This window comes from Nipponia nippon, unplaced genomic scaffold, assembly GCF_047370975.1.
Source record: "Nipponia nippon isolate SJK-2023a ecotype South Korea unplaced genomic scaffold, ASM4737097v1 scaffold_25, whole genome shotgun sequence".
Taxonomy (NCBI): Eukaryota; Metazoa; Chordata; class Aves; order Pelecaniformes; family Threskiornithidae; genus Nipponia; species Nipponia nippon.
The window spans coordinates 4888075-4915354 of record NW_028262342.1 but is presented as its reverse complement, the minus strand read 5'-3'; the positions used below and the strand labels follow the sequence as shown (position 1 = coordinate 4915354).

At 57.7% G+C, this 27280-nt stretch overlaps 1 protein-coding gene across 2 annotated transcripts in view; it reads left to right on the top strand.

Moving 5' to 3' along the window:
* Nucleotides 1-27280, top strand: part of MAPKAPK2 (MAPK activated protein kinase 2) — a 33895-nt gene that overhangs the window by 3764 nt on the left and 2851 nt on the right. Inside the window, exons 1-5 of one of the 2 annotated variants that reach the window (XM_087762278.1) lie at nt 2991-3411; nt 23856-23995; nt 25705-25769; nt 26533-26612; nt 26736-26862. In XM_087762278.1, the coding sequence (XP_087618404.1) occupies nt 3163-3411; nt 23856-23995; nt 25705-25769; nt 26533-26612; nt 26736-26862 (661 nt within the window). In that variant the 5' untranslated portion in view covers nt 2991-3162. Of the gene's footprint in view, nt 1-2990; nt 3412-23855; nt 23996-25704; nt 25770-26532; nt 26613-26735; nt 26863-27280 lie in introns of those variants that run through there. The other variant, XM_087762279.1, reaches the window with a different exon arrangement.

Below are 27280 nucleotides of genomic sequence, written 5' to 3'. Positions count from 1 at the left end.
CCTTGGCAGTAAATCACGGCGTTGGCCTCCTTCCTAGTAGGCCTGGGGAGCTGCCGTGGGAAGGGGTGAACAGGGCTGGTTTGCATCACGTAGACACCGTCTCTTCTCCTGTGACCTGAGGAGAGCAACCAGCCACGCAGCCCACCGGGACAGGCCCCCTTTGGGGGGGGACGGGCCCCCTTTTGGGGAGGGGGACGCGTCAGGGGCAACATCTGGGTCCCACCCTGGACCAGGGCTGGGGACCCCAAAACCTGCCGGCCGGCTCCACGGGGAGCCTCGGGGCTCCATCCAACGCCCCACGCACCCTGCAAAACCCCGTGTGCGGACCCCCGGGGCTGGCAGCAACCGGACCCCCCCGGGACGGGACGGGACGGGGCGAGCAGCGGCTGCGCAGGGACCGGGGGCCACCTCGTGGCGACTCGGCCGCGGCGGCACCGGGACGGGGTTCGCAATGTGCTGGGTGCCCTCGCCGCCGACCCCCGGCCCCGGGGGGGACTCGGCCCTCCCGGGCTGGGAAGCAGGGGGAAATGGGCCTTTCGGGGCCCGGGGGGCGGGCGGGGGGTGCCCTCTCCTGCCTCCGCTGCAGCACCGGGCCCTCGCCTCGGACAAATAATGGAGGAGTTTTCCATGGGAAAGCCGGGACACGGGGCTCCCAGACTGTGCCTCCTCCGGAGCGGTGTTTGTCTTTGAAATAGCTGAAGGGTCGGGTTACAAAGCAAATATGAATGAAACTAAAGGAAACAGAGTAGCGAAATGGGTCAATCGTTTTCCTTTGACCAGATTCCTCTGTAAAGAAAAAACTTGGGCTCAAAGGCTCGTTTCCCCAGACGTGCTGAGACCAGCCCAAGTGAGGGGAGGCAAATGCTGGGAAAACCCCACAGAGCTGCTGGCAGCTTTAAAGCATCCGTGACCTGTTGTTACAGGGTCCGCTGGCGCTAACTCTGACCCCCCGAAGCCCCTCGTTAATTGGGGTGAGGGACGCGGGCTCAGATTCTGGGAGATGCTGCAAGTCCCAGAATTAATCTGCTTTCCCAGTAGGAAATTTTCTCGCTGCGAACGCTCAGGCGGCGATGTGCCGGGAGCAGGGGAAGGCCTCTCGAGGAAACTCGGGACCTGTGGCGAGAGGCACCGGCGACTCCGCAAGAGTTTTATTTATAAAGCTGCCAGCGCATGGTGTAGGTTTGCTCACTCTCCCATCTGGTGCCTATCGCTGCCACCTCCTGACAGACGCTCCGTCTCTTGCCGCTAATGACGTACTTTGGTTAGCTGGATCTGCTGCTTCCCTCAGCTATTGATCAGTCGCTGCTTAAAAACTGGTTTTTAAAAACATGAGCTGTTTTTTTTTTTTTTTTTAACGGGGGGGCAGTTTTATTGGCTTGACTAAAAAATCCGAGAGGATGTTATTGATCACAGAAGGTGCTGGGATGGCAAACGTGGACCAGGTGCCTCCTGCTCTGGTGCAAGTGGCCCTGCCTGTGTGTAGGGACCGGCAGAGGTTACAGCCTGCTCTTCTGGATGTTTGCTTTCTTCTGGAGGCAGCTACTTGGTGAGGACTTGGTGTGGTTCTTGTGTACTGTGGGCCTGGTGTTCCTTCTCCCGAACACTGCAGTCGTTTTCTTTTGCCATTGCTTTCCTTTAGTTGCAAATAGAAGAGGGAAGTCCCGCTTCCATGGCTTGCTCTGTCCTTGTGACACCAGCGAAACTGCTGACACCAGCCTGGGTGAATGGGGATGGCGGTTTCTGACCAGGGGGTGCACCAGGACCCTCCATCATTTCAGAGGGGCTTCCAGAGCTGCTCATGGTGAGACCGGAGCCCACGCGTGGCCTGGGGCTGCCTGTTGCATCGCAGCCCCGTGGACACGGCTGCGGGATCGGTGGGGCCTGGGAGCACGTCCTGCCCCTTGCTGCCCCGGTGGCATGTCAGTCCCTCGGCTGTGCCACGCAGGGTGGGCTTGTGTGCACGGCTGGATGTGTGCCAGCCTGCCAAAAAGCAGTGGCCGGGCCTCAGGAGATTGCTCCAGGCTCTGCCGTTTGCTCCTGGTATGGCTTTGGGCATGTTTCTTCATCTCTCTTCCCCAGGGCACACTCACTGCTTTTTGTGGGACAGCTGGGTAAGAGAGGGATGAACATCAAAAAAACCGTGTGTTCTTTACTTAGGAAACAGGGATTATCAGTGACAAGCAGGCTGTGCTTTTTATGTCCATAAATGAAAAAAATCTCGATTTCCCATTGAGCTCCAGCTAAAGAAATGTTCCTTGGATTTTCCTGGATGCTGAGCAGCTCAACAGCATGTTGTACCTCAGCACAGATCCCGTCTCCCTTAGCCTCGTCAGTGTCTTCGTTGGATTCTGGACTGAGCAGGGAAATGGGGGTTAATTCGTTACTGTCAGGATGGCCTTTATTCTTTTTGGACTGGTTTCTCATGCCCTGTCTTTGCCCTGATGCTCTGCGTGCTTGTGGTGGTGTTTCTATCTCTCGTCTTCCTGGGAATCGGTTACAGACGGAGCGATCGGGGAACAGGGTGTTTGGGCACCAGCAGTTACCGGTTCCAGAGCTGTCTATTGTCACGGCAGGGATGCTTTTGGGACGCCGGGAAGACGCCAGATGCGTTAGCTGGGTGTTACTGGGGGGCACTGGGAACGCCAGGACCTGTTGGCGTCCCACGGAGGGTTTCACTAGAGCGGGCAAACGGCCGGTTCTGGGGCGGGGGGCTGAGACCCGCGGCCGGCCTCTGCCCCCCGCGCTGTCCCGCAGCCCCTCCCAAGCGCTAAGGCCCCCCCGGGGCAGCCCCCTCGGGAGCGCAGGAGCCCCCCAGCCGCCCCGGGAGAAGCGGCGGGGCCGGGCCGCGCCTCCTCCCCCGGCCCCGGCGGGCGCAGGCCCGGTGCCCGCCCCGCCCCGTCCCTCCCCCGGCGGCCGGGGCCGGCCGCGGCGAGGCGCTGACATCAGAGCCGGGCCGCGCCGCGCCGGGAGGAGGAGGAGGAGCCGCCGCCGCACCGGAGCGATCGCTCTTCTCGGGGCCGGGGCCGGGGCGCACCGGCGGGGGGCGGCGGCGGCGGCGCTGCTGCTTCACCCCCCCCGCCCCATCCCGCTCCCGCCGGGCTCCGCCGGCCGCCGCTCCCGGAGCCCGCCCGCCCGCCCGGCGCGGCCCGCCCGCCGCCCGCCATGCTCTCCGGAGCGCCGCCGCCGCCCGCCGCCTTCCCCAACCCGCCGCCGCCCCAGCCGCCGCCGCCCCCGCCGCCCGCCGCTCCCCCCCACGGGCCGCCGCCGTTCCCGGTGAAGGGCGGCCTGCAGATCCGGAAGAATGCCATCACGGACGACTACAAGGTCACCACGCAAGTGCTGGGGCTGGGCATCAACGGGAAAGTTTTGGAGATCTTCAGCAAGAAGAGCGGGGAGAAGTTCGCTCTCAAGGTGCGAAGGGGAGCGGGGCTCCCCCCGCCGGGGCTCCCCTCGGGGCGGCGCGGGGGGACGGGGACCGGGCGGGCGGCTCCGGGCTGCCCCCGCCCCGCCGCCGGGCTGCCGAAGGGGCCGGGGGAGCGGGCAGGGAAGGCAGATGTCTGCTGGGGGGTCCCGGGGGCCGGGCACGGGAAAACGGGCAGCGGCAACCGGGAGCGGGGCGTGCGGCGGAGCCGGCCGGGACAATGGAGCCGGTTGCTGCCCGCCCGGCCCGCCATTCTTTAATTTATTTTTTTCCTCATTAAGAGCAGCGAGATGTGTGTGTGTGTGTTTGTTTTTTCCGGCTTTCTAATGTGGAAAGAAGCAACGTGACATCTCGGTAGCCCACTCTGAGGGGGTCCGGAGCGGAGAGGAGCCCTCGGCCTGGCCACAGTCACCCCGCGGGGTTTGCATCTCAAAACGCGGGGTTCCCTGCGCGGAGCCGCTCGTAGCGCTTTGCGTGAACGCGGGCGGCCGCCTGGGTGTCCCTGTTTGGTGGCAGGGCTCTCCTGGCTCTGGCTGTACCGAACGGCGCGTAACGCCGGGCGGCTGTCGTCCCCCGCTTCAGACTGGGAATATTTCAGAGTTGTTGTGTTTACCCCTTGTCCGCAACTTGCTTCCGTTTGAAAGACGCGTAGATAAATAGTGGCTGCAAAGGTGCATTTTAGCACGCACGAGGTGATGCGATGGTTTCCTTGTTTCAAATGGGCTTTGCTGAGGGAAGGGGGGAGCGCGTCTCCCTGCCGGAGGGACTTGGGAAGTTTGAATGGATTCACGACACGCCAAGCGCGGCGCTGGGTGACGCGGGTATAGGCAGTCTGCTCGGTGGGAGCGCCGTGTTCTCTAGCATCGATGCAATTTGCGCCCACACATGAGCTGTTCAAACCCTCGGCGTTACCCTGAGAACTGCGAAGGCTAAAAAAACCCCCACCTCAATCCATAACCCCCACCTCTTTTGTTTTTAGAGCTGCCCATCTGTTGGTATCTGGGATTCCGAACCTGAATGAATGAATGAACAAGTGGCTTCGGAGGCACAAGTCACGCCGCGGGGGTGGCGGGGTCGGCAAGGGATGGTGCGGAACCCCTGCGGTTAAGGAGGGGGGGTTCAGTTGAACCATAAAAGTTTGACTTTTCCTTCGGAAACGCAGGCATTTCTCATGAGCAGCACCGCGCTGAACTCCGAGATGACATGTATTGTCATCTCGTTTGGTTGGAAATTAGCGAAACCCTCTTCTGTTTTGACAGACGGGCTCCTCCTCACTTCTGCAGTTGACTCAAGTATTTAATGCTCAGATTCCAGCACTTCCCTTTTGCAGCCCCGAAAGGGGAAGGATGGCAGAGAGACTGAACGCCGGCGGTTCCTCTCTGCCCCAGCACGGGTGGGACGGCGGGGGCCGGGGGTTCGTGCCGTTACCCTGCCCGTACCAGAGCACGGTGCAGCAGATGGGGTTGGGATTTACTGCCACGGGGCGCGTTGGTTCCTTGGCCGTGTTGAAAAGCCTCTTGGAGCGGAGGACTTCGCGTTATAATGTAGGAGGGTGGTGCAGAGCGTCTGCGCGGCTCTTGGAGGGTGAGGTATATTTGCTGAATCTCTGTTCTGGAAAAGCGTTGGTAGTCTTCCCCGTCCCCTGCCCCGGCCTCTTCACACATCCCTGCCGGGGAGAGAGGAGTTCAGCTGAGCGGTTGGACGTGTCTCTGGCTTTTCAAAGAGTAGCACAGCTGCTACTGTAAGTGATTCCTTCCAGCCCCTTAAAAACTGCTACGCTGTGAGTTTGGGCCCTTGGACGAGCCGGCGCGTACCCGGCTTGCCCCGGTGAGGGTGACCGAGAGGCTTGGGTTATTTGATTATTATATTTGGACTGAACTGCCGAGCCCAAACTTGGTGGGGGTGACTGCCCTAAACGCAATGCGAGCTGACTTCATCCCCTCCTCTGGTACGTAGCTGGGATAACGTCTCTGTTAGAGACCTGCGGAGAGGTATTTGGATCCGAATTACTCATGGGCTGCATCAGTGTGGAAAGATGACCTAAAACAGGATCCGCAGAAGTGATTGCATCGAGTTGTCATGCTTCAGATGATGCTTAAAAGAATCCTGAGGGCCCATCGCCAGAAGCCACAGCTGAAATCTCTCTGTGCTGCCTGCTTTGGTTGTGGAGCAAACCTTTCCATTTGGAACATTGCTCTTTACATTTACTATTCCAAAATCTTGTATAATAACGCAGCCCTCCACTGGAGGGAAACAGCTGTGTCTCTCCCTAATATTAACGGTGTCTCCTGGTTCTGTTGTGCTTCCTCTTGGATCGTGAGCAGCTGTAATGGTGTTAAACCACTTTCTCCCTAACAGGGAGGTGCGTTTAGGTTCGGGTTTTGCTGAGAGTCACTTTGTTTAAGTGAACTTTTCAGTGCTCTGGGAGAGTGTGAGAGCTTGGAGACACCATTCCAGCAGCAGTGAAAATGTTACAGCCAATTTTCTCCTCCTTCCAATGCAATAGTCCATGGCAGAGACGCATCATTAAATAAAATGTGTGCAAGTTGATGGATGGTAATTTTATTTGCGGTGTAGTACCTAGGTGAAAACAGGAGATATTCCTTTACTTTTCGTATAGATCGTTATTGTTTGTTTTACTGATTTCCCACCCCCAATTTTATTTTATTTTTTGGTATCGAGCAGTACCTGAAGTGTGGCATCCCTGAATTATCTGGTGGGAAGCAGGCCACCGACGGTCCCAGTCACCCATGACTGGACCCTGTTTGATGCGCGGTGATTTACTGCAGGGTGGGAACATAAAGTCCATGGAGAGATGATGAATGCGGTTGAAATGCAAGGTCTAGGTGGTTTCTTGCCCCTTTCTTCCTTGTACCTTGGTGTGATTTATTATTAGGCAAAATTAGGCTTGTAATTTCTGTAAAGCCTGCTGTATGTAGGTCACTGCTGACCTGACTTGGCGTTGTTCGTTGTGGTCAGGCTGTTGGCATTAGTGACGCAGGCTGTGACGGTGGGGCTGGGAGCGAGGTCTGTCTCGCCTACTGCACATTCTACTTCTAAGAGTAATCTTTAGGCAAGCTACTGGGTTGATGGCTGGCTCTCTTAATTTGGCGAGGAAATCGCAGGTAAGCCAGACCAGAGAGTGGGGGCCGCTAATAGCGGGTGGCGAGTTTTTCTCTGTACGTGTCGCTTGATGGAGCTCTTTGTGGAGCAAGTTTCCTTTAAAACAAATTAACAAACCTCACTCCTAACCCCAGCTTCAAAGCAGGAAATCCTCACCTGGACTGGTGAGCTTGGAAGAGCTTTGCAGGGCCATGGAGATGGCTTGCAAACTGGCCCCCTCTCTGGCAGCCCTGTTTCTGGAGCATCCTTGGTGCTTCGGGGCATATTTGCAAAACACTCTCAGTCTCGCTCTCAGCCTCATCAGATAATCTGTGAGCAATGGTTCCTCTGATGGAGAAGGAGGAAGGAGCCCAGTACTTTTGTGGTTTATTATTCTTGTAAGATGGCTGTCGTGGAAATAGGGCAGGCGCCTCGTAGCTGATAACTGAGCAGCTCTGTGGATGAGCGTGGCTGTGTAGCTGGTGGCCTCGTGCTCTCTCTACTGCTGTGGCCAGGGTTCTTTACCGAGGCGTTTAGAGGAGCAAAGCACCCAGTTTCCCCTGGCTCCCTGCAGCTTCATTTGAAATCAAATGCTTTGCTCCCCAGAAAATCCAGCTGGAAAAATAACCCCTAAATGATGGAGTAGATAAAGACCCTGGGCTCACGCTCCTGGGACAACTCGCTGTGTGTCTGCTGTACTTCTGCTGCTCTCTCAGTGGGGGGATTTTTTTTTTTTAAACTCCACTATGTATTTTATATAACCAGAAATGTCTTTGCTGTGGCGTTCTGTGCAAGCCGTGGCTGAAAAGCTGTGGAAAGTGTAGTGACATCACTGGGATTTTTCCAAGGCAGTGGTTTATTATCTCATTGACCAAAGGAGTCTACTGACTTGGGGTTTGAGTTTGTTTAAACAATTTAGGATTTGCCTTAATCTCTTCTAAATACATCACATGTTCTGAGCAGTCAAACCTACGACTGAGATGGGCTGATAACAGCCTGGGAGCAGGGGCTTGGTTTTTGCTTTGGCACACGCTCAGGAAGTGGCAGGGTTCTTCCTCTTAATAATAATCCAATGCCATCAGTCATAGGTCTTGCAAAAGAAGATCGGTGTTTCCTACGTCTTCAGAGGTGGGGAACTGAGAGGCAGTGATATACTGGAGGTCTTGCAGCCCATCAGAAGCGGGACCGGGCTTAGGAGCTGAGCTGCTTGCTCCAGGATGAGTCCTTCACGGGCAGCCATCCCGCAGGACAAATACGGCCCCCATGTGTGTGATTTAATAGCCAAATACAGCCAGGTAAAATGCTTAATTTATCATTCACACTGAGCTCCTGCTGGCCTTCAGCAAGGTTTCTGCCATCTGCCAGCGCACGTGTCGGGAAAGCCCAATGTATAGGAGAGCGCTTGCCCGCTGGGCTGCGGAGGTGCTGGCTCTGCCTCCGGGTAGCGAGCGGTGGAGAGCGGGCGCTGAGCTTTGTCAGACATGTGTTGCCTATTCCAAAGCACTGTGTGTATTTAAAGCAGTGTATAAATAACAATTTGAAGCTGTGCAGCCTGAGAGCCGGGTCTCCTAGCGCGTTTGCTGGAGGATGGGTAGGTGCAGGTGATGAAAACTCCCAGAAAGCTCCTGCCTAGGAAGCCTGAAAGAGCAAATTGGTGGCTTCTCTCCTCTTGGAGCCCTCCAGGATGTGCTCTGGAATCTGATGGAATGAGCTCCTGACAGGCTGGCAGGGCGGTGCGGGTACGTGGGAGGCATCCGGAGGAGCGGCCGGGTCGGAAGCGGTCGTTCAGCCGTCCCTGCGGCATGGGGAGCAGCATGGCTCTGGGTTTGGCATCCGGCATCTCCTGAGCCATCGTGGTGGGCTCACGTGCCCCATGCCGGGGTGGTCCCAGGGCTTTGCAGCAGAGGTGGTAGCTGATGTTATTTTAAAACCCATCCCTTTGCTGGGGTTTGCACTCTGCTGAGAGCCTGGGAGGAAAGAGTCCTCCTTCATTAAGAAATCCTTTCCTCCTGCTAGCCCCAAATGTAACTGGCTTCCCGACCCGCAGACGGCCCTCGCTCGGCTGCCCGCTGCAGAAGTCAGGCTCCTCTCCAAGCACAACTGGCCCCGTGCGTCTGGCCTCAAGTTGCAGCATTCAGGCAGCATGACCTCACCTCCTGGTTTCCAAGAATAACGCGCTGCCTCCCCTCTGCTGCGCCGGGGCTGTCTGCAGCGGGCGAGGGCGGCTGCCGCAGCCCGGCACGGGCCGGCTCTTGGGCCCCCGCTTTTGCCAGGTGCCCCCAGGCAGCCCCATGTCTGCCCCGTGCCGCTCAGCTCCTCTCCCCTTTGCGGGCAGGGGTGCAGGCAGCAGAGGTGAGGCAGGAACTGGGACAGAGTCTTCAGGACCTGGCTGAGCTTGCAGGCTGGGTTTGGAGGAGGGAGGGTTTGGGGGGATGGATCCGTGAGGACCAGGGCGATCCCTCCACCAGCTGCAGAGGCTGGCATGGGAACGCAGTTTTACCTGACCGCTCCACAAGAAACCTGTTTCGAGCCTGGGCAGTCATGTCGAGTCAGCATTTCAGCATGGTCCAGAGCTGTTGAGCATTGTGGTCATCTCTGGTCGTGACACTGGTGTCGGATTTTAAAAGCCCCTGAGACCCATATCCCACTGAAGGTGGGTCCCATCCCCTCCGTGGATGCCCCTCATCTTTCATGGCTGCAGGATGCTAAAATATATTCTCCTTTCAGCTCCGGCTGGCACGAGGACTGCGTGCGTGACCGGTGCCTGGAGGCTCGTTTTGGAGAGGGCTCTCGTCTCTGCGGCTGGTTCCCCTACGGAGGAGGACGGGGAGCAGCGCGTGGGGGTTAGAGCAGGACACGCAAGAGCAAGTCTGAATGCAGGGAGCTTTAACAGCCTTTTAAGCTGCTGTTTCTTTGTACCTCGTGGCTGAGTCATTTCAAAGATTTCAGCTTTTAAGATCTTACTAGTTTGAGGTAGGGATTATAGCAACTGGCAGGTTTAATAGTTGCATTAACTTGCTGTTTCCTTTGTGGATTCAGGAAGGGACTAATGGCCATGAGTCCGTGAGAGCTGGTAGATCCCCCTGACCTGAGAGGACCTGAAACAGGAGCTTTGCCGGAGATGCTGTCATTTGGAGGGTGTTGGGACGGTACCTGCCGTCGGGAGGGGGACCCAGGATGGGGTACCAGCGCGGCCACTCTCTGAGCACTGCTGGGAGCACGCGGAGCTATGCTGCGGCGCTGCCTTCAGGCTGATGCTGCTGGGGAGGACGACAGCATCTTCCTGCGAAGTAGGGCGTTGTGTGGGTGTGCTGCTTTGCTGTGACAGCCTACGCTCTGCCAGCGGAGAGGGCAGGTGAGCACGTTGGCTCAAGCGGTCTGCAGCTGGCACGGTGTTTGCCGTCATATGTAATGAGATTATTTAAGCTGTTGGCGTCAGGGCTGCATGTGATTATGTGCCTGGCTGTCCAGCAAGCCATAGCCTAAACTAGAGATAAAGTTCAAAATGCAAACCCAGATCTGAATGTTCCTGGGGCGCCCAGCCAGGCTGGGACTTTGCAGCTCTGCTCTTGCTAGATATCCTCACCCGGTTTGGGCTATAGATTTGGGGTCAGCAGAGGGATGGGCTCATTTCCTTCATCGTCATGATTAACTTTGCTGCCTCACTTTGTGTGCCCCTGGCTGCAGCCAGCTCCCTTGAGTGCTCCTCTTGAATCCAACCTCTCCAGCTCTGCTGGCCCCAGAAGAGGGGGTTAAATTGGGCTCTGGGTCATTGTTGCCACACGCCTCTCGTGCTGGAACAGGCTAAATCTGAGTAACAGCAGGTCGGGACTCTGCGCTGTCCCTGTCCCAAGGGGTACAGCAGCTCCTGGGTTTCTGTGGGGCAGACACGGGTGGGAGCATCTTCTGCTGAGCGTTCAGAAGTGGCGCAGCAGTTCTGTCCGTCTGCTGTCCTCCCAGTGTCCTCTGGCCCTGGTACGCGGCACCGAGCTAGGGCAGCCTCTTGGAAGGCTCCTTGGACCTCCTGCCAAATGTGTGTTTTCAGGGAAATGTGGCTGGAACACAAGCTGGGGCTGCTGTGGAAATTTGGCAGCGCGTCCCGTCAGCCTGCAATTCCAGTAGCCGCAGCTTGTTGCTTCTCGCACCCATAGGTGTGAGTGGGAGCCGGGTCCAAGCGGCGCTGCTCGGAAATGGGGATGGCATCCTGGGCATCTCCGCTGGGTTGGGGGGGAAAGCAGATGCAATTAGATGCAAACAAACCAGAAAGTATGCATGTTATGCTCAGCCTACTTTAAAAAAATAAATAAAAAGCAGGGAGCTGGTCTGGTAATAGGGATATGTTTTTGTTTTCAGTAGTAATGACAGCCTTATTGCATCTACCAGCTCAGTGTTTAAGACTGCTTCAGAAAGTTTTAACGTATTATATTTCCACTTGTTTTAGCAAAAAGGCAGGGGCTGCGCTCGCTCGCAGGCAGCCCCGCTGCGGGTGTCAGCGACCCGTCACGCACAGAGCGCTGGCTCCCATGGCCCCGCAGCTCCCATAGCGGCTGCTTTCGGATACAGCTGGGCTGCGGGAGCCGTCACCTGTAGCAGCCTCCTCCCCCAGCCCGCTCCCCGCCGGGCTCTGGGGTGACTCTCTCTTCCTCTTCAGCCATTTCGCAACCTCGCTGCCCATTGCACTGGGCAGATTGCGAAGAAAACCCAGGTGGCTCTTGCATAAGTGGCTCTGCTGTGGTGCTGGGAAGGGCGGGCTTGCCAGGAAGTTTAAACCTGGGTTGTCTCCTGGAAGTCATCAGAGCTGCGAATCCAGCGTTTTTGGGTGGGTGCCTCCCATGCCACAGGCAGAGCAGCACCAATGTGGGGGCACGGCTGTTTCAGGGAGCCTGGAGCCTGTTTTCGGCTCCCGGAGAGGACATCTTCCCCCTTGCTGGCCCAGGAGCTCAGCAGAAGCTTGCTGAGGCCTTTGCTTTTGTCCTCAGTGCTTTTCCCTGGAAGGAGAGACCACATTCCCAGTGTGAGGGTCCGTGTGTTTGTGTCGGAGCAGGACTGCTGACATCTCCCTCCCTGTCTCCCTTCCTGCCCTGCTTATTCCACTTTGGGGAAGAATCTCCCAGTATCTTTTGTTGTGAGGAAGAGCGACTGATAAAGAGCAGGTCCCTGCCAGGATGAGAGGTGCTGTGTGGGTGGTGGGAGTCGGCAGGGAAATGCTCCAGGCCCTGGGGGGTTTGGAAGTGTCCTTGTGCTCCTATTCCCCAGCTCCACGCTGCTGGAGGAGATGACCAGCCCGGCCTCATGTGCGTATTGTTTGAGATGCAAATGCTGGGCTGATGAAGCCTGGGTGAGTAAGGTGCTGAGGAGTTTATGAAGGGATTAAAATGTGGTCTTTGCAAGCTGCTGAGCAGCAGCTCCGGCGCCTCCCGGGCGGGAGGGCTGGGAGCTGGAGCTGCTCCCCGGGAGCTTTGGAGCAGGTCTATGGCTCGCGCCCTCCGCCGGGGTCTGGAGGAGTTCATGGAAGATGATGTTCTCAGTGTGCCTCAGCATGCAGTGCTTTTGGCTGATACTCATTTCTGGCCTTCGCCTCAAGGAACTGAAGGGCAGGGAGGGCTCTAGACCTAGCTAACGAGAGCGAGGAGAGTTTTCTGGCTGCTCTTGGTGTAGCCGGTTAGCTCGGTTTTGCCAGGCCCTGGCAGTAAGGGCAGCCTGTGCTTGGCAGGTCAGGCACCTCTGGCTTTTGCCAAAACATCCCTTTCACAAGTGTTTCTCCCCAAAGACTGCACTGAAACAACCAGGTGAACGTCACTGGAAGGAGGATTTGGCTGGGACGTGGTGGTGATGCCTCGAGGGTTTTAGTGACTTACCTCCTAACCAGCGATGAACATCTGGATCTTGTACCCACCTCGAATCCAAACCCTCCCAGCAGCCTTGGAAAGAGCCTTAAACTTCATTGCGGAAGAGATGGGGGTAATGCAATGGGGTGATATTCATACAGGCTGTTGAAGACTTAATTTCTCTCTCTTGCTTAGGAAGTGGAGTCTCTGCTGACTTGAGGCGTTGCTCCAGGCTTTGCAGGGGCAGCTGGAGGGGAGCGGGGCCACAGGGGCAGTGGCAATGCCAGCACCGCTGCTTACCAGCATGCTCCAGTCTGCTGCAGGGGCTGCACGGGGAAACGTGGGGGCTGCTGGAGCCCTCGGGTGGGTGGCCGGCCGAGCCGCACAAAGGCTGGCCTGTCTGCTCGTTGGCTCCCCCCGGCCCTAAGCCCTTTTCGTGAATAAGTGGGATTGAAAAAGCTTAAATTCATACAAAGCAGGATCCGGGAGCCCCTGGCCAGCCCGGAGAGAGCAGCTTCCCCCTGCCCACCCCGTGCCCCAGGGCTGCCTCTGCTCCCGGGGGGCCCCAGTTAACGCGGCCCTGGATGAGCTGGCCTCTGTCAGGCTGTCTGTGAGGTTTCTTTTTAAAGGCTGGGTATGGGAATGCCCAAGATGAACAGCCTGGCCTGTCAGGGGAGCAGCAGGAGTAGGGTTTTTTTGTTAGTTTGTTTAAAAGTCCCTGCTTTTATCCTTTTATTCCCTTTCCTTTCTAATCTAACAGGCAAAATGTGTCCAAAGCGCTTGCTGTCTGTTGTATTTGGTAAGAAATCAAGGAGCCTGCTGGTAAACACTGTCTAGCAGTGGGGTACTGGGCATCCATGAGAAGATCAGTGAGGCTTTTCCAGAGTGCATGCATTTTTTGCTCTGTATTGAAAAGATGCAAGAGCATAAAACCTCTGCTATTGAGCCCTTGCTCTGTGCTGTTTTCTGTTGGGCAGGACCTCTTTGTGGGAGCAGCCTCTAAGAGACCGGCGTTTCCCTCTCAGTAATGCCCGGGGGGAGAAGGTTTCTCCTCTGATGGTGTTTTTGGAGGTGTCTGCACACAGGTGCTTTGTGATGAGTTTTGCACGCTTGTTGGCTGAGGTATTTTGAGGTTACAGTGCTGACCGGGATGCTGGTGGTCTGGCCTCCGTCTGGGCTTCACCAAACCTCCTGGGCTCTGTGGCCGCGCGGCTGCTGCCAACAGGTGCCGCGGAGGCTCTCGGGGCTGCCGAAAGCCTGGAGGGAGCTAATAATAGCCACCGTGTCCTGAGAGCTTTAATGAGGTGCCAGCAGGATGCAAAGAAGGGCTTTTTTTAAATAGAAACACAACTGTGTTCTCCTCCCAGCTGAAAGAGTTTAAGGATGGCTGGTGCGGAGGGAAGAGGGGCTGGGCTGGTGGAGGAAGAGTGCCCTGCTCGGCCCCTCGGGCTTGCAGGGTGGCAGGAGGCCCTCGGCCTTTCATGCATTGCTTCAAGGTCCATCCAGGATTTCCCCTAAAATACTAACTGCCGTGGTGGGTAAAGTGGGAGTGCGTGAGCATAGGTAGTGTTGGGTCTCAAGTCTGGAGTGTTGCTTGGCTCTTAACCCATGTGGGTTCACTGGAAACGGGTGGTCCCACCAGCTCTTCTGCAGGTCCTGGTAGGCGCTGGGGATGCACAACAGCCGTACGGTGGGAGGAGGAGGAGGAGAGCAGCCTGGGGTGCAGGGACAGCCTCACCAGGGCAGGGTGGCTGTGGCGAGCAAGAGCCACAAGCGGCCCTGGTTCTTGGTGAGCAGCTCTGCCTGGGGGTGTTTGGGGGAGACCGCGGAGGAGAGAGGGTGGTGGGTGATGCCTACTGCTGAACAAGCTCTTCATCACCCGGTGGGGTGCAATCCCTCCCCTTTCCCTCTGCGCCTTCATTAGCATCCCTTCTCATTACACGCTGTGCTGTGGGTCAGCTGTAGCAGCCCGTCCCCCTGCCGCGCGCGTGCCAGAGCACCGTCCGCCCTGTGCATCCCCAGAGGTGGGCTCCTGCATCCGACTGCGTTGGAGCTGATGGAGCTGGATGCTTTGTATCTGTTTCGCTGTGTGAGAGGTGGAGAGAGGAGGGTGGTTGGTGGCCGCAGGGCCCCTGCCTCAACACGTGCCTGTGCAGGCAAAGGTGTGTTACGAAATCCCCGTGTTGCTCCTGCCCTGGCCTTCCCCTGCACAAAACAAACCCCGCTGTTAACAAAAGCGGTAGCCACCCAGCACGGGTGCTGTTTGTTGCATGCAGGGAAGAGCCACAGTCCCAGCCCTGAGGCCCTGGCAGCCTCCAAACCGCTTTGGCCATCATGTCTGGTGCAGGTTCGCCCTGCGGGTGCAAGCAATGCCATCCCCTTGGACTGGCACCGCTCAGGAGCCTCCAAGGTGTCATGTCCTGGGTCCTGGCTGCCGGCGGGATGCTCCTCTCTGCAGCCCTGCAGGGATTGCCCGGCAAAGGCAGAGCTGCCGCCTCCATGTCCTGCCCCTGCGTCCGGGGACTTGTCACCTCTGGGGTGACCTGGGGTGCATGGGGCACGCCTGTGCTGGGGTGAGCATCCCTGGCCTCATCCCAGGGAGGTGTTTGCTGTGCCCTGGTGGTGACAAAGCTCATGACGAGGGTGAAACTCTACTAAACAAACAGCCAAGGAAAGGGCAGAACGGTGCAAAACGTGCTGTTGTCACTGAGCTTCAAGGGCACGTAAATGAAACTCTCCTCAGGCTTGGCACTGGCGGAAGAAACATGGCCCGAGGCCATACCGCTTCCAGCGCCGGGGGTGAATGGTGCTTCAAGAGCCTCGATGAGGCTTTGTGTTTTGCTTTGGTTTGTTTTTCTTTTTTCTTCTTTAAATATATATATATATTTTAATATGTGTTTATTTACACTGCTTTAAGATCTGTGTTGAAAGGCAGCAGGCGGGATCGTTGGGCTGGGAGGGGGTGGCAGCTGCCTGTCTGTCCCGCAGGGGTCCTGCCCCTGGGCCGAGCCCTGAGAAACTTCATTTTTGGGCAAGCGTGAGCCCAGGAGCGTGAGGCTGGGCTGTTGGGAAGCAGTGGGTGTTTGTGGGGCTTCTGGCAGGGCTTCATGGCTCCTCTGCTTGCAGGCGTGGGTCTGGGTGGTCTGAGCCTCTCCCCTAAATCACTTCCAGCTTAAAAGCAAGCAGTTCTGGGATGTAGGTGTGAGTGATCCCCCGAAAGCTGTCCCTGGGGTTGGAGGTAATGGTGGGATCGGGTAGGGTTGTCACCAGGATTGCTGTGAGGCTGATGGAGCAAGGGACCCAAAAAGATGCTTTGAGTGCCTGGTGCTGTCTGTGGGCTGCATGGCAGAGACTGAGCCGGTCCGTCTGTCCGATGTGTGAGGGAAGGCCCCCGGCCATGGTGCAGAGGGCTGGCGGAGGCGGCACCGTGCCGTGCCGGGGGAGCGAGGGTGCTGGCGTGGCGATAAGGGCTTTTTTCAAGCTGTGCCTGTGGGAGGGAAGTGCAAAGGACATAGGCCAGCGCTAAGTTAATGGTTTACATTAGTGTTTACTTCTGTATTAATCCTGCCTGTGACTATCAACCACTTCCTATCATAAAAGCACATATGTGCGCTTTTCCGTTCATGAGCTCAGCAGCGCCGGTAGGAAATCTGGCGAGGAATGGGGCTTGGGGAGGGGTTGGAAGGAGGAGCTGACCCCGGCCCTGACGCTTTGCAAGGAGGCGGCAGTAAAGGGGCCGTGCGTGGAGCAGATCCGCTGGCCGCAGCCATGTCTCACGTCAAGATATCCGCCCCTCCCATGGCTTCGTGTTTTCCTTTCGCTTTGTGTTGTGCGGATAAAAGGCCGCGGCAGCTGCAGCGTGTCCTTGGCAGGGGATGAAGCGGAGGCGTGGGGGGATGCAGTGGTTTGGTTTGCGGAGAGGGGTCCCTGAGCATCCCCCCGCCCCGGAGCAGCTGCCTCCCTTCCTCGCTCAGACCTCCCAGCCTGGCGTTGTGGTGGCTCCTGGTGGGAAGTGACATCTCGGATGCCCGTAGGAAGGGATGGGCTGGGTTGGGGTATTTTGGCCATCGTGACGCCCTTCATCCCCGTTGGATTCACGGGGAGGTCCTGGCCAGGATGGTGGCTCCATCACTCCAGCCAGATCTGCTCCTTGGGACCTCCTGGGACATCCCCCTGCATGGCAGGACATGGGGGCCTTGCTAACCATGGCTAATGCCTGGGCTGAGATCTTGGCTCCTAACGCCAGCCCCGGTGCCTCCTGGAGAGACGAGCATCGGGTGAGTCACCGAAACCTGGTGCTGCTTCTGATGTATGGGGAGAAGAGGATGATCCCGAAACAAAAACCTGGGACCAAATGGGCCCCTAATTTTGTTTTTCTCAGATATGTGAAGCCGAAATGATTTATTTATGTTCGTTAAACACCAGCTCCAGCCTGCTGCTGGTGCCGTGAGTCAGCGGGGGTGCTTCGTGCTGCCGCCTTGTTGCCATTTACCTGCTTTGACTTTTCGCATGAGTTTTGCAGCCCCCTCCTGCCCGCCACCTCCCCGTCCCCTCTCTACACCTTCGTCCCTGGTGTCCCCACTGTGCCGGTGGCCCTTCCCTCAGCATCCAGGGCACTGCTCCTGGACACCCACTTCAGAGCTTCATCTCCTTGAAATCGATGTGCCAAGAATTTTTTTGCTGCTGGGAAATGGGCTCTGCAGAGCGGGGCTGGCTGGGGGGCAGCGCCCGGGTTGCAGGGGGGGCACAGGCCCCTGGCAGGTGGCTCTTATTTAAGCCCAGGCCTCTCTTCTGCTCTTTGCCTTTGTGTGCCTGGAGAGGCTTTTGTTGCAGCCTGAAAAGGCTGAATAGCTGCTGCATCTGTCGTGGGGTGAGGAAATGCTCAGCAGATGCCCTGGAGAGGAGGGGGCTGTGGGTCGGGGGGTCCCGAGCATCCCCCCGCCATGGGCACGGACCCCCCGTGGGAGCTGCGGGCAGGGGAGCTGGCAGCACACGGGGTCCGGAGGGTTGCGCAACCATTGCGGGCGAGCGGGGCCCCGGTGCGGCGGGTCTCCTTGTGAAAGCGTAGTGCAATAGCTGCCTCTTCCCTCTCCCCGTTTCCATCCTCCACCCTGTTACAAAATCATCTGCAGGAGCAGGGACGAGGCCGCCCGCTCTGACATCTGCCTCTGCGAGCACGCTGGCTCCTTCTGGAGGGGTTTTTAGCTCGCCCGTCGCGCACGCAGCCTCTTCATGCCTGGCTTATTGCTTGTCTCCGGCTGCGGGGTGGGAAGGCTTTCCCTGCACTCGCCACGATGGCTCCAGGTCTTCCTCCAAGCGCCCCGATAATTCAGACTCGGAGAATGCGGCCGAGCAGCTCAAGCGTGTGTCAGTTTGTGTTTGCTTGGCCTGAATTGCGTCTCTAGGCTTGCTCCCCGTTTGTAGCTTTGTCTAATCTGAATAATTCTCTCTTGCTGGGACGCTTTTTCCGACCTCTCCATCTTCCCTGAGGCACATGAATGTGGAGGATGACCTTTTGTTCATGGCAGTGAGGGATGAAGCCACTAATGCATGGAGCTGGCCATGCTCGCGTCCTGCCCGAAGGGTCAAAGCCTCGGCATCTGCCCAGGCACTGATGGCACCAGCCACCATCCCCTTGGAAGGCAGGTAGCTGGTGGCTGGTACTGTCCTGCCTTGCAAACCGTGAGGCTCTGATGAAGCCATCTCCATCGGAGAGCAGCAGCCACCCTTCTAAATAGCCGCCCCGGCGTGGCAGGCTGAGGCACGCTGGGGGCAGGACGCTGTGGGACCCATGCGCGGCTTCTCCTCCGGACACGTCACCTCTTCTCTCTGGCTTTCCCTGGGTAAAGTGAACGTGAGGATGAGGCTTTTGGCTGGTCTATCGGGGCTTAAAGCTCTTCAGGCAGGGACTGTCTGTGGCTCCGTGTGCGTGGGCAGAACAGAAATGATCCCCAGTTGAGGAAAGGCCTATTGCCTCTGAGCACTGCTGGTCGTAGTGGATGTAAGCAGTGGGGATGGGTTAATGTAAAGGTTTGTATAAGAGCCACGATGATAGGGGGGAGCTGCGTTTCATTGTTACTGCCTTGTGATTGAACCATGAATTTCCCTGCGTTTGGTAACATAATTCCTCTTACGGGCTTTGGGACTCATGATTTTCTTTCTCTTCTGTAGTTCATAAACAGTGAAAGTGGAACAAAGCTTTGCTGCTTCCGTGCCCTTCTGCTGCTTCCAGCAGAGGCTGGAGCAGCTTCAGGACTGTGGGGCGATTTACTTGTGGGCTCCCCAAATGTGCTGGCGTTAAAGGCAGAAAAAAGACCCACAGGAGATGATCAGCTGAATCCAGGTCCCCCAGCGTTGTGCCTGGTCGGGTGGATGCGGGGGGCGATGGGGGTTTGCCTTCCCGGTGCTGCAAGGTGGGAACAGCATGTGCAAAGCATCCAGCACCGGCTCTACAAATGTGCTAAGCAGCTGACGCCAGTTGGCAACCAGTTCACGTGGAAAGATTAGAAGAGGCAAATCCTTTGAAGAGAAACTCTTTTGCTTTATTAGGAAAAAGTGCTCCTTGCCGTGTGCTAGCCCGGTCAGGGGAGCTTGGAGCCTGTGCGGGCAGTCCAGGCAGGGAAACCTCTGCTCTGCTTCCCTGCTGATAACTCGGGAGGGTGACAGCCTGCCTTTCTTTACTGTAGGTTTATTTTTATTGCAATTGAAGAACAGTTTATTTTAACCCCTGTGGTGCAAACAGGTCCCAAGGGGAGCTCCTCGGGGGGGGCGTGGGGCGTGGGCACGCTCCTGCGGGTCCTGTTGCAGGAGGCCGTCGGAGGGGCGTTTGCTGCACAGGCAAGGCATGCGGTGTGTGCTGCTCTGCTGGGAGCCGAGGTGAATCGGGTGGGATCAAAATACACACGGAAATAAAAATACCCTGCCTGCAAGAGCAGCTGGAGTGCCTGGGGTGAGCATGGACCCAGAGCAAAGAGGGGCAGCCTTGGAAAATGAACAGCTTGGCGTGTCGGCATGTGCCTGATCCTCAGTTTTCATGGAAATTGCCTGTGGGAGGTGAGTTTTCCCTTGCAAGCTCTTGGACAGGGCCGTCTTGCCAAGCCGAGCAAGCGCAGCGTGTTCTCGTGGCTCGCCAAGGGGCTGCGCTGGTACCCATGGGTGTCATTTGGGACCTCCTGCCGTGCTGGTGGAGTAGGGAGCTGCTTGGGCGAACCCGTGATTCATGGCCCATCATCCCAGGAGGAGGCGGTGAGACTGAATCAGTGAATCAGTGGTGCCTGAGGACACGTGCGGGTGAGGGAACGTGAGCGTGGGCGGCCCCTTGTTTTCTCTGGCGTCTTCCTTCCTTCCGCACACCCACCCACCTTCGCTGCGCTTGGTGTGAGATGATGGGGGGGAAATTCAGCTCAACATGGTGCTGAGCGAACAGGACAGATCCCCCAGCCCTTTCATTTGAATCTCATTTTAGATGACCGTGGGGAGCGGCAGGGCTGGCTGGAGCCCGCTCGGTTTGCAGCCCCGTTTCTCGCACCGTGGAGGTGGCTTGCCCAGGTTTGGGTTTGCTGGGTGGGTGCCGTCCCCCTGCAGACACCCTGATGAGCTGTTTTGTTTTCTGGAGCTGCTTCCAAGGTTTGTCTTTCAAAGGTGATGAAAAACCTGGAGCTGCTGTGGGAGCCCGGGAGGAGCCTTTGCTGCCAGGGGGGGTCCCAAGCACATAGGGGCAGGGGCCGGGCTGTGCCGACCGCTGCCGGGGCTGGCTTCGGAGCCCTCAGCTTGAGAGCTTTAGTGAAGCTAATGAGTGTGTTTAGCTTTGCACATAACTAATTTCTCTTGCAGCATGTAATGGCTCCTGGGGGAGCTGGGCTGAGCCAAGGCACAGGACGGCAGCAAGCGCCGTCTGCCGAAGTCTCGGAGGTGTCAAGCTGCTGCGAGGAGAGCTGAAATGCGACTGAAAGCTGAATTTCCTCCCTAACTGCGATGAGGGCGGAGTGGCCCTTTCCCTGCTCTCCCTCCTTTCCTGCGGGCAGGTGCCCCAGTGGGAAGCGGAGACGGGACGGTGCAGGGCTCTGGGGTGGCACAGCTCTCCCAGCTGTCCCCTGTCCCACACAGTGTCAAAGGGACACCTGGACATGGAGATGTGCTTTCGTGATGAGAGGAGGTTCGGAGATCCATGCCAGCTGCAAAGCTAACGTCTAAAGCACCCAACCTGTAAAGGGAAACACACGCAGCTCCTCTGTGAGTGAAACCTTGTTTGGCTCAGAGGCGGTGGCTGAGCCCCCTCCGCGGCGCTGCCCTTGCCCCTTGTCCTGGGGACGCTTGTGTAACGCGGGGATCCGGTTACTGCCCGCTGCGGTGCCCGGGCTGCTGGGCTTGGCTGCCGCCCCGGTGCTGGAGCCCTCTGCTCCGGTGAGAGCTGAGCAGGTATTGCAACGCTTCCCATCTGAAATCATGCAGAGTTTGATCTCTAAGGAGCTTTCCGTTGGAAGGGGAACAGGAGATAAGAGATGGAAAAGCTTAACTGAGAGCAGCTGTGGGCTGTTGGGGGTTTCCAGTGGATTGTCTGTCTGCTGCCATCTCCCCTCTGCCAAGGGTTAGCTCTGGGTTGTGCTCTGGATTACTGTGGTTGCAAAATCGCCTGCTTCTGAAGCTGCTCTGAAGCCAGTGGCAGGGCACAGTGTCCCCAGGCTGGTACCCTCAGCTGGGGTGGGATGGAGGCAGCTCACCCTTGCTGAACCTCAGGGAAACACGAGGTGCTTTTCCCATTCCAGCCTCTTCGTTGCAAGCCAAGAAATATAAATCTTTCTGCCCTGGATACCAGAGCTAAATTAGGGACCTGGGCAGTGTTACCACACACACCCAAATACATTTGATGGAGTTCCCGTGACCGGAGCAACGCCTGTCACACCAGGATGTCACCCACCGGTGGTTTCACTGCTGGCTGTGGCCGAGGAGCGGAGGAGGGAGCGGGAGGGAAAGTCATTGGCTGCGGGAGCTGTCGGCTGCTGCCTGAAGAGGAGAAACCGGTGGAAGCGCTGCCCTTGCCCCTGCCTGCTCCAGGAGCAAACGGTGCTTTCCCACCCCTGCACCACGCTCGGCACGTCCGCAGCTGCGTGGGGTGCAGGGAGCCGGTGCTTTGTGCCAAAGCAGGACAGAGGTTGTGTGGGTGCAGTGGGTGATGCTGGGCCTGTGGTTTGCTTCTGCCATGGTTTAGGTGTCGCCGTGTCCCTCCTGCATCCCCCTGCAGCGGTAATGGCCTTCCCCACACAGCCTCATTGCATCTGGCCTTCACTCCCCATCATGCCGCTGTCACCTGCCACTGGGAACATTTCCTAAATAGACCAAATCATCCTTCTAACGAGGCTTAATCTGCTGCTCTCTCAGCCGGGCGAGCAGCCTCTCCATCACCTCTGCATCCCGCAGCTGGCAGGGGAGTGGAGGGAGGCCGGCTGGTGGTGCGGCTGAATTGCAGCCAGGGCGTTTTGAGAGCGCCAGGGCAGCTGTTTGCTCGCCCGCAGGTGCCCGAGTACAAAAGCAAACGTCAGGGCTGTGCTGGTACAGGTAATGGAGGCTGCTGCCTTCTAGTTCATTAGAAATACAATTAAGCTCCTTTAAAAGCGCTCTGAGTGACCTCTAAAAATTGGATATATATTTCTGTACATCTCCTGTTTGTCTTGTGCAGAATGATGTTAACAGTCTGCTTCCTGCTGTTCAATTTTCCTGGCGTGTAATTACAAATTGTTCTTTTTCCCTTCGGCTTCCTGGCTCCCCGTGCCAGGCTCTTCGGAGCAGAGCTGCAAGTAACCCAGCTTTTCTCCAGGCCCTTTCCCTGGATGTGCGGCTGCTGGGGGGCTGGTGCTGCACTTGCTTACGGCTTCGGCAGGATCCGGTTTTTAGGGTAATTAAGCAACAGAGGAGCAAGGAGGGGCTGTCCAGCCTCCTGCCCTGTCTTCCTTTCGCCTTGAGGCTGTTGGTGCAAATGATGTCAAACGGTTGTGCAAAGGGCAGCTTGGCCACTTCGGTCTTCACTGAGCTTCCAGATGGTTTGATGGCAGAAGCCACCCCGCTCCCCGTCCACCGGGGCGGGTTTCCTGCGCCTCGGGAAGCAGGAGAGCCGAGGAGGTGGGAGAGGTGTGACCAGACACCCGAGTATCAGGGTTACGGGTGGGTGGCCGAAGGGCGCGTCCTATTTGTCCCTTTCCCTGTGGCAAAGGGCAGGCGCTGTTGCAGGCAGGAATGCAAATTGCCGTTACTCTGCCAGGGCTCACGCGAGCGCCGTCAGCAAGCATTTCCTCTATTAAAGGCAGCGTGCATCTCTTGGGGCTGCAGCAAGCATTAACCCTTGTTCATGTGAAAGCCCCCCTGCAGCAGAGGGGTCCTTGCCGTGCACTGGGCACCGTTTCTGGTCCTGCCAGGCCAGCGAAGCGTCCCAGGGGCTGATGCTCCTCTACTTGCTGGCTAGGTGCTCTCCTCTGCCGAGCAGCCCCAGGAGCTCAGCTGGGAGAGGGCAGAGGGGCAAGAAGTACATTTCTGGGTCTGTCTTGGTAAAATGACCAAACCTGCTGTTTCCTTCCGATGCACGGGGGAGTGGGGATATGTTTCCACGTGCTCCTGCCCGATGCTGCACCGAGGTGCAGACCTGCTCTGGGGTTCTGCTGAGCCCGGCCCCGAGAGCTGCTGGAGACAGGAAGGAAAATGAACTGTGCTCAAGATAGACACGTTTGTTGCTCTATATTTAGGAGTATAATAATTAAGGCTGGTTGTTTATCCTGACAAACATGGTAATTAATAGTCTGTGGCAGACAGGCAAATCCTTCCTGCACCTGGGAACTGTGAGTTGTCTCTGGGAAGGGCGAGGGCCTCGTTAAAGAGCTGCTACTGCTTGTGAGAAAAGCTGCTATTTAGGGAACATCTGGCTGTGTGCTTTGTCCCCTCCCCAGCCACGCGTGGCTGGGTGCTGGTGGCCTCTGAAGCCACGGTGAGGGTGCTTTTGTGCTTGGCCCTTGTGTAAGGACACAGAGCAGGGGGGTCCTGCCAGTCCCACGGAGCAGAAGGCTGATGTACGGGAGGTGATGGGTGGGCAGCGCTGCCAGGGGCCGCACAGGGGAGAGTGAGGATGCCTTTTGGCACCCAAGGGTGCAGTGGTATAGGTACCAGTGTGCAGAAGCTTGTTCATAAATGCAGTAGGAGTTCTTGTTGGTTGGTGGCACAAGCTGGCTGGGCACTGGCAAGGCATCTCAGAGGGCAGGGAGGTGGCAGGCAGCTGGGTTAAGCTTTTACCAGCCTGGGAAGGGAGGGTAAGAAGCTTACGAGGACGGGTGGCTTCACACTCTTCCCACTAGATGGGGATGGAGGCATTGCACAGAGCGCACCGGAGCTCGCCTCGATGCCGCCCGCAGAGAGCACCCGTGCTCGGCCTTCACCCCTGCACCTTCTCCGGGTGGGCACCATGGCAGCAGCCCAGCTCTCCCGGGGGGCTCAGGGCTGACGGGGTCTCGCTTCTCTCGCAGATGCTGCAGGACTGCCCAAAGGCCCGCAGGGAAGTAGAGCTGCACTGGAGGGCATCGCAGTGCGCGCACATCGTCCGCATCATGGACGTCTACGAGAACCTCTACCAGGGGAGGAAGTGTCTGCTCATCGTCATGGAGTGGTGAGTCCCCGGTGCCGCCGCTGCGGGTGGGCTCTCCTCACCGGAGCGCCTGCAGCCCTGCGGGGCAGTGGGGTGATGCCAAAAGCAGGGTGAGCACCTTTCTGCACCCCTGCCGGGGTGCTGGGGACCCTAGGGAGATGCTGTGCTGGGGGAGGCAGCCTGTGAGCCATAGGGATGCAAGCCCTGGAAGAGGTGCCGCATCGCTGGCGTTGGAGGGACGGCGGGAGCTGCGCTGGCTCTGAGTCATTCTGAAAACTCGCTCGGCTGTTGGGAGGCTTCGGGCCTGTGGTTCTCACTGCAGATACTTCATAACCAAACTCGCTTTGGCCATTGAAAGTCGGGGTAGTCAGCGGGTTCCTGGCACCCCAGCAGCCTGCGGTGGGGTCTGCTGGGCAGCACGCAGCCAAACTGAGCTGACACATCTGTTAGCGCTGTTGCGCCTCTTGCAGCAGCAGTTGAGCGGCTCTGATTCGGGTAGATGTTTGATATAACCTGGGGAGGAGGAGGAATGAAGGGGAAAGTATTGAAACCACATCCCAACCGCAGCTGTGATTTGATGCAGCTTCCTTGCCAAAACCTCTCCTCTGGCAAGCCAGTAGGTTGCCTGGGGGGGCAGTGGGTGCGAGGAGTGCTGCGAGCAGCGCCGGCGCAGGCGGCACGGCAGTTACCCGAGTGGCTCTTGTGTGGGAAGAGGCTTCTGAGAATAGTGCCAGAACGCTGGGCAGTCGGGGATAGGAAAGGTTTGTGCAGCGCATCTGCTTGTGTGGGAAGAAAGCAGTAGCTGAACGGTAGGAACTGAGTCCCCGGGGCAACGACAGCTCCCTGCAGCGTGTCTCTGCGAGAGCTCCACCGCTGTCTGCGGGATGTGCTGGGTGTAACGCCTGTCAAGAGGCAACGTTTGACTTTCAGCGTGAGCACGGTGTGTCTCCTTGTGCGCTCCATGCAGCGGTCAGCTCCGGCAGCTGCGTGCTATCTGTATTGCAGGTGTCCAGCAAATGTCAAGGGTGCTGGCAGGAGATGTTATCTGCGCTGGGAAAGCCAGAAACCATTTCTGCTCAAGTTAGATAAGGCAGGGACAGGAAGCACCGTTATCCCTGTTCTCATGGAAAATTATCCCTGATCTCACTCCTGATCTCTCTGGGAGCCGAGTTTTTCCTTAGGCTACCTGGGGAGCCTTTGGCTGGGGAGGGAACCACACCAAGGTTTCTGTGGTCCTTCTCTGACGCCTTATGTGAGAGCTTGCTCTGCTGCAGTGGGGTTCAGTCTCTGCCTCCCCCATCCTATCATGAGCCCATGTCCGTGCTGCTGACACCGTGCCCGTGCACTTTGCTCAGCACTTCTGCACGGGGTTAGCACACTGGTAAGGTGGTTGGTTTGTGAGCTAAACAAGGTCAGGCATGCCGGGAGCGCTCTCGTCACATTCGAGCCACGTTTGCTGTCTTTACTGTAAATGTGTTTCTGTGGGCTGGTGGGGAGACCACGTCCTCTTGCACCCGGCATCTCCGCTGCTAGTGCGAAGCCTCTGCCCTGCTCATTTCTGGAAGGAGGAGGCTCTGAGACACCCTGTGCCCAGATGCAAGGGCTGGGATGGAGTTCGTTTCTTGCTGAGCTTGTGCAGCTCCTGGCTGAGCATCAGAGGTTTTGGTACTGCTTGCGCCAGGGCATGAGACGGGCGCCGCAGCACCTAACACCGCCTGCTTCTCTTCCAGCTTGGATGGCGGGGAGCTCTTCAGCCGAATTCAAGACAGGGGAGACCAGGCCTTCACAGAACGGGGTACGGAGCCTGTGGGGACCTGGGGTTTTGTCTTTGGACCATTTCTTGCTGTTCATAGGAGTGTCTCTGGTCCAGCTCATTCCCTCAATCGTTCTTCTGAATCTCCAGCAGGGTTTTGCTCTTGGGGAATGAGGAACGTGGGTGCAAGCGGCCCTGCTTTTCACGCTCACTTGAGAGCAGGGTTAGGGGGTGTTTTCTCAGCTGCCCCTGCTCTTTGTCCATCCCACTCCAGCACAGGCAGGAGCTTCAGTGACCTACAGAAACACCCACCCCCCTCCAAAAAATGGAGACCAGGTCCTGTGGTTCTCATAGAACTCCTGAATCTCATCCCCTCTGCTCCTGTGGCCAGGAAAAGTGTCCACACAACCCAAACCCCAAGCCTGTTGCCCCCACATCCCACAGGGGACAACTTTCCCAGCTGGTTTCCCTGCAGATCTGGGGTCCCTAGCGGTGCCAGCCACCGCAGAGCAAGCCCCTCCTTGGGGCTTGTGTGGTTGGGTATTGGGATCAGCGGCTGGAGCCTGCTCCGTCCCTCCTCCCGGGAGTTTCTCTCCCGTTTGCTGCAGGCTCTGACCCGGGGGTGGGTGCTGGGCAGGGGGGCTCCTGCTTGGAAAGGGGGCCTTCAGGTGGAGGGAACCCCTTTGGCCTCAGCTGTGCTCTTTGGCTCCTGGTCTGTAGAGTAGCCCAGGGAGTGGTGCTCATTGTAACTTGCTTATAAAGGCTTCTGATGTTTTTTTTTTTTTTTTTTTTTTTGCTGCTTCAGAGGCTTCAGAGATAATGAAGAGCATTGGGGAAGCCATCCAGTACCTACACTCGATCAACATAGCACACCGGGACGTGAAGGTACTGTGCTGCATGCTCGCCTGGCGGTGCCAAGCCCCGCTTGGCCCGTGGCAATGCCGAGCTCACTACTCGGAGCTCACTACTGGCTCTTCTGCTCACTACTTCTTCCCTGTGTTTTCACAGCCGGAAAACCTCTTGTACACCTCCAAAAGGCCCAACGCTGTGCTAAAGCTCACGGACTTTGGCTTTGCTAAAGAAACCACCACGCACAACTCCTTGGCCACTCCGTGCTACACGCCGTACTACGTGGGTAAGTGGGTGGGTGGTCTGAGCTTGCAGGTTTGCAGGGCTGGAGGGCAGAGCTGGGGAGGTTTGGACGGTGCCATGCGCAGCCCGTCACCTCTGCATCCAGCCCGGGGCCTCAGTCTCACCGTTGGGTGCAACTCCTGTCTGGGATGCTTGGGGCTGGGGGCTGCTTTGGGTGCAGGTGGGTGCTGTGTTTGCTGCTCACTGGTGCATGCAGGACAGGCTGCTCTGAGCATAGTGTCGGTGTGTGCAGCCGATACGTTCATACCCATGCTGCAGCCTCCCTCGTGCTGTGCTCGAGGCTGTGAGGTGGCACCACCCTGCAGCGCTCCTGCCTCTGCTGCCTGCATGGCCACGCTGAAGCCTGTGCAGCAGCGCTTGCACCGCTCTGCGCAGGGCTGCCGAGACGGCACGGAGCTGCA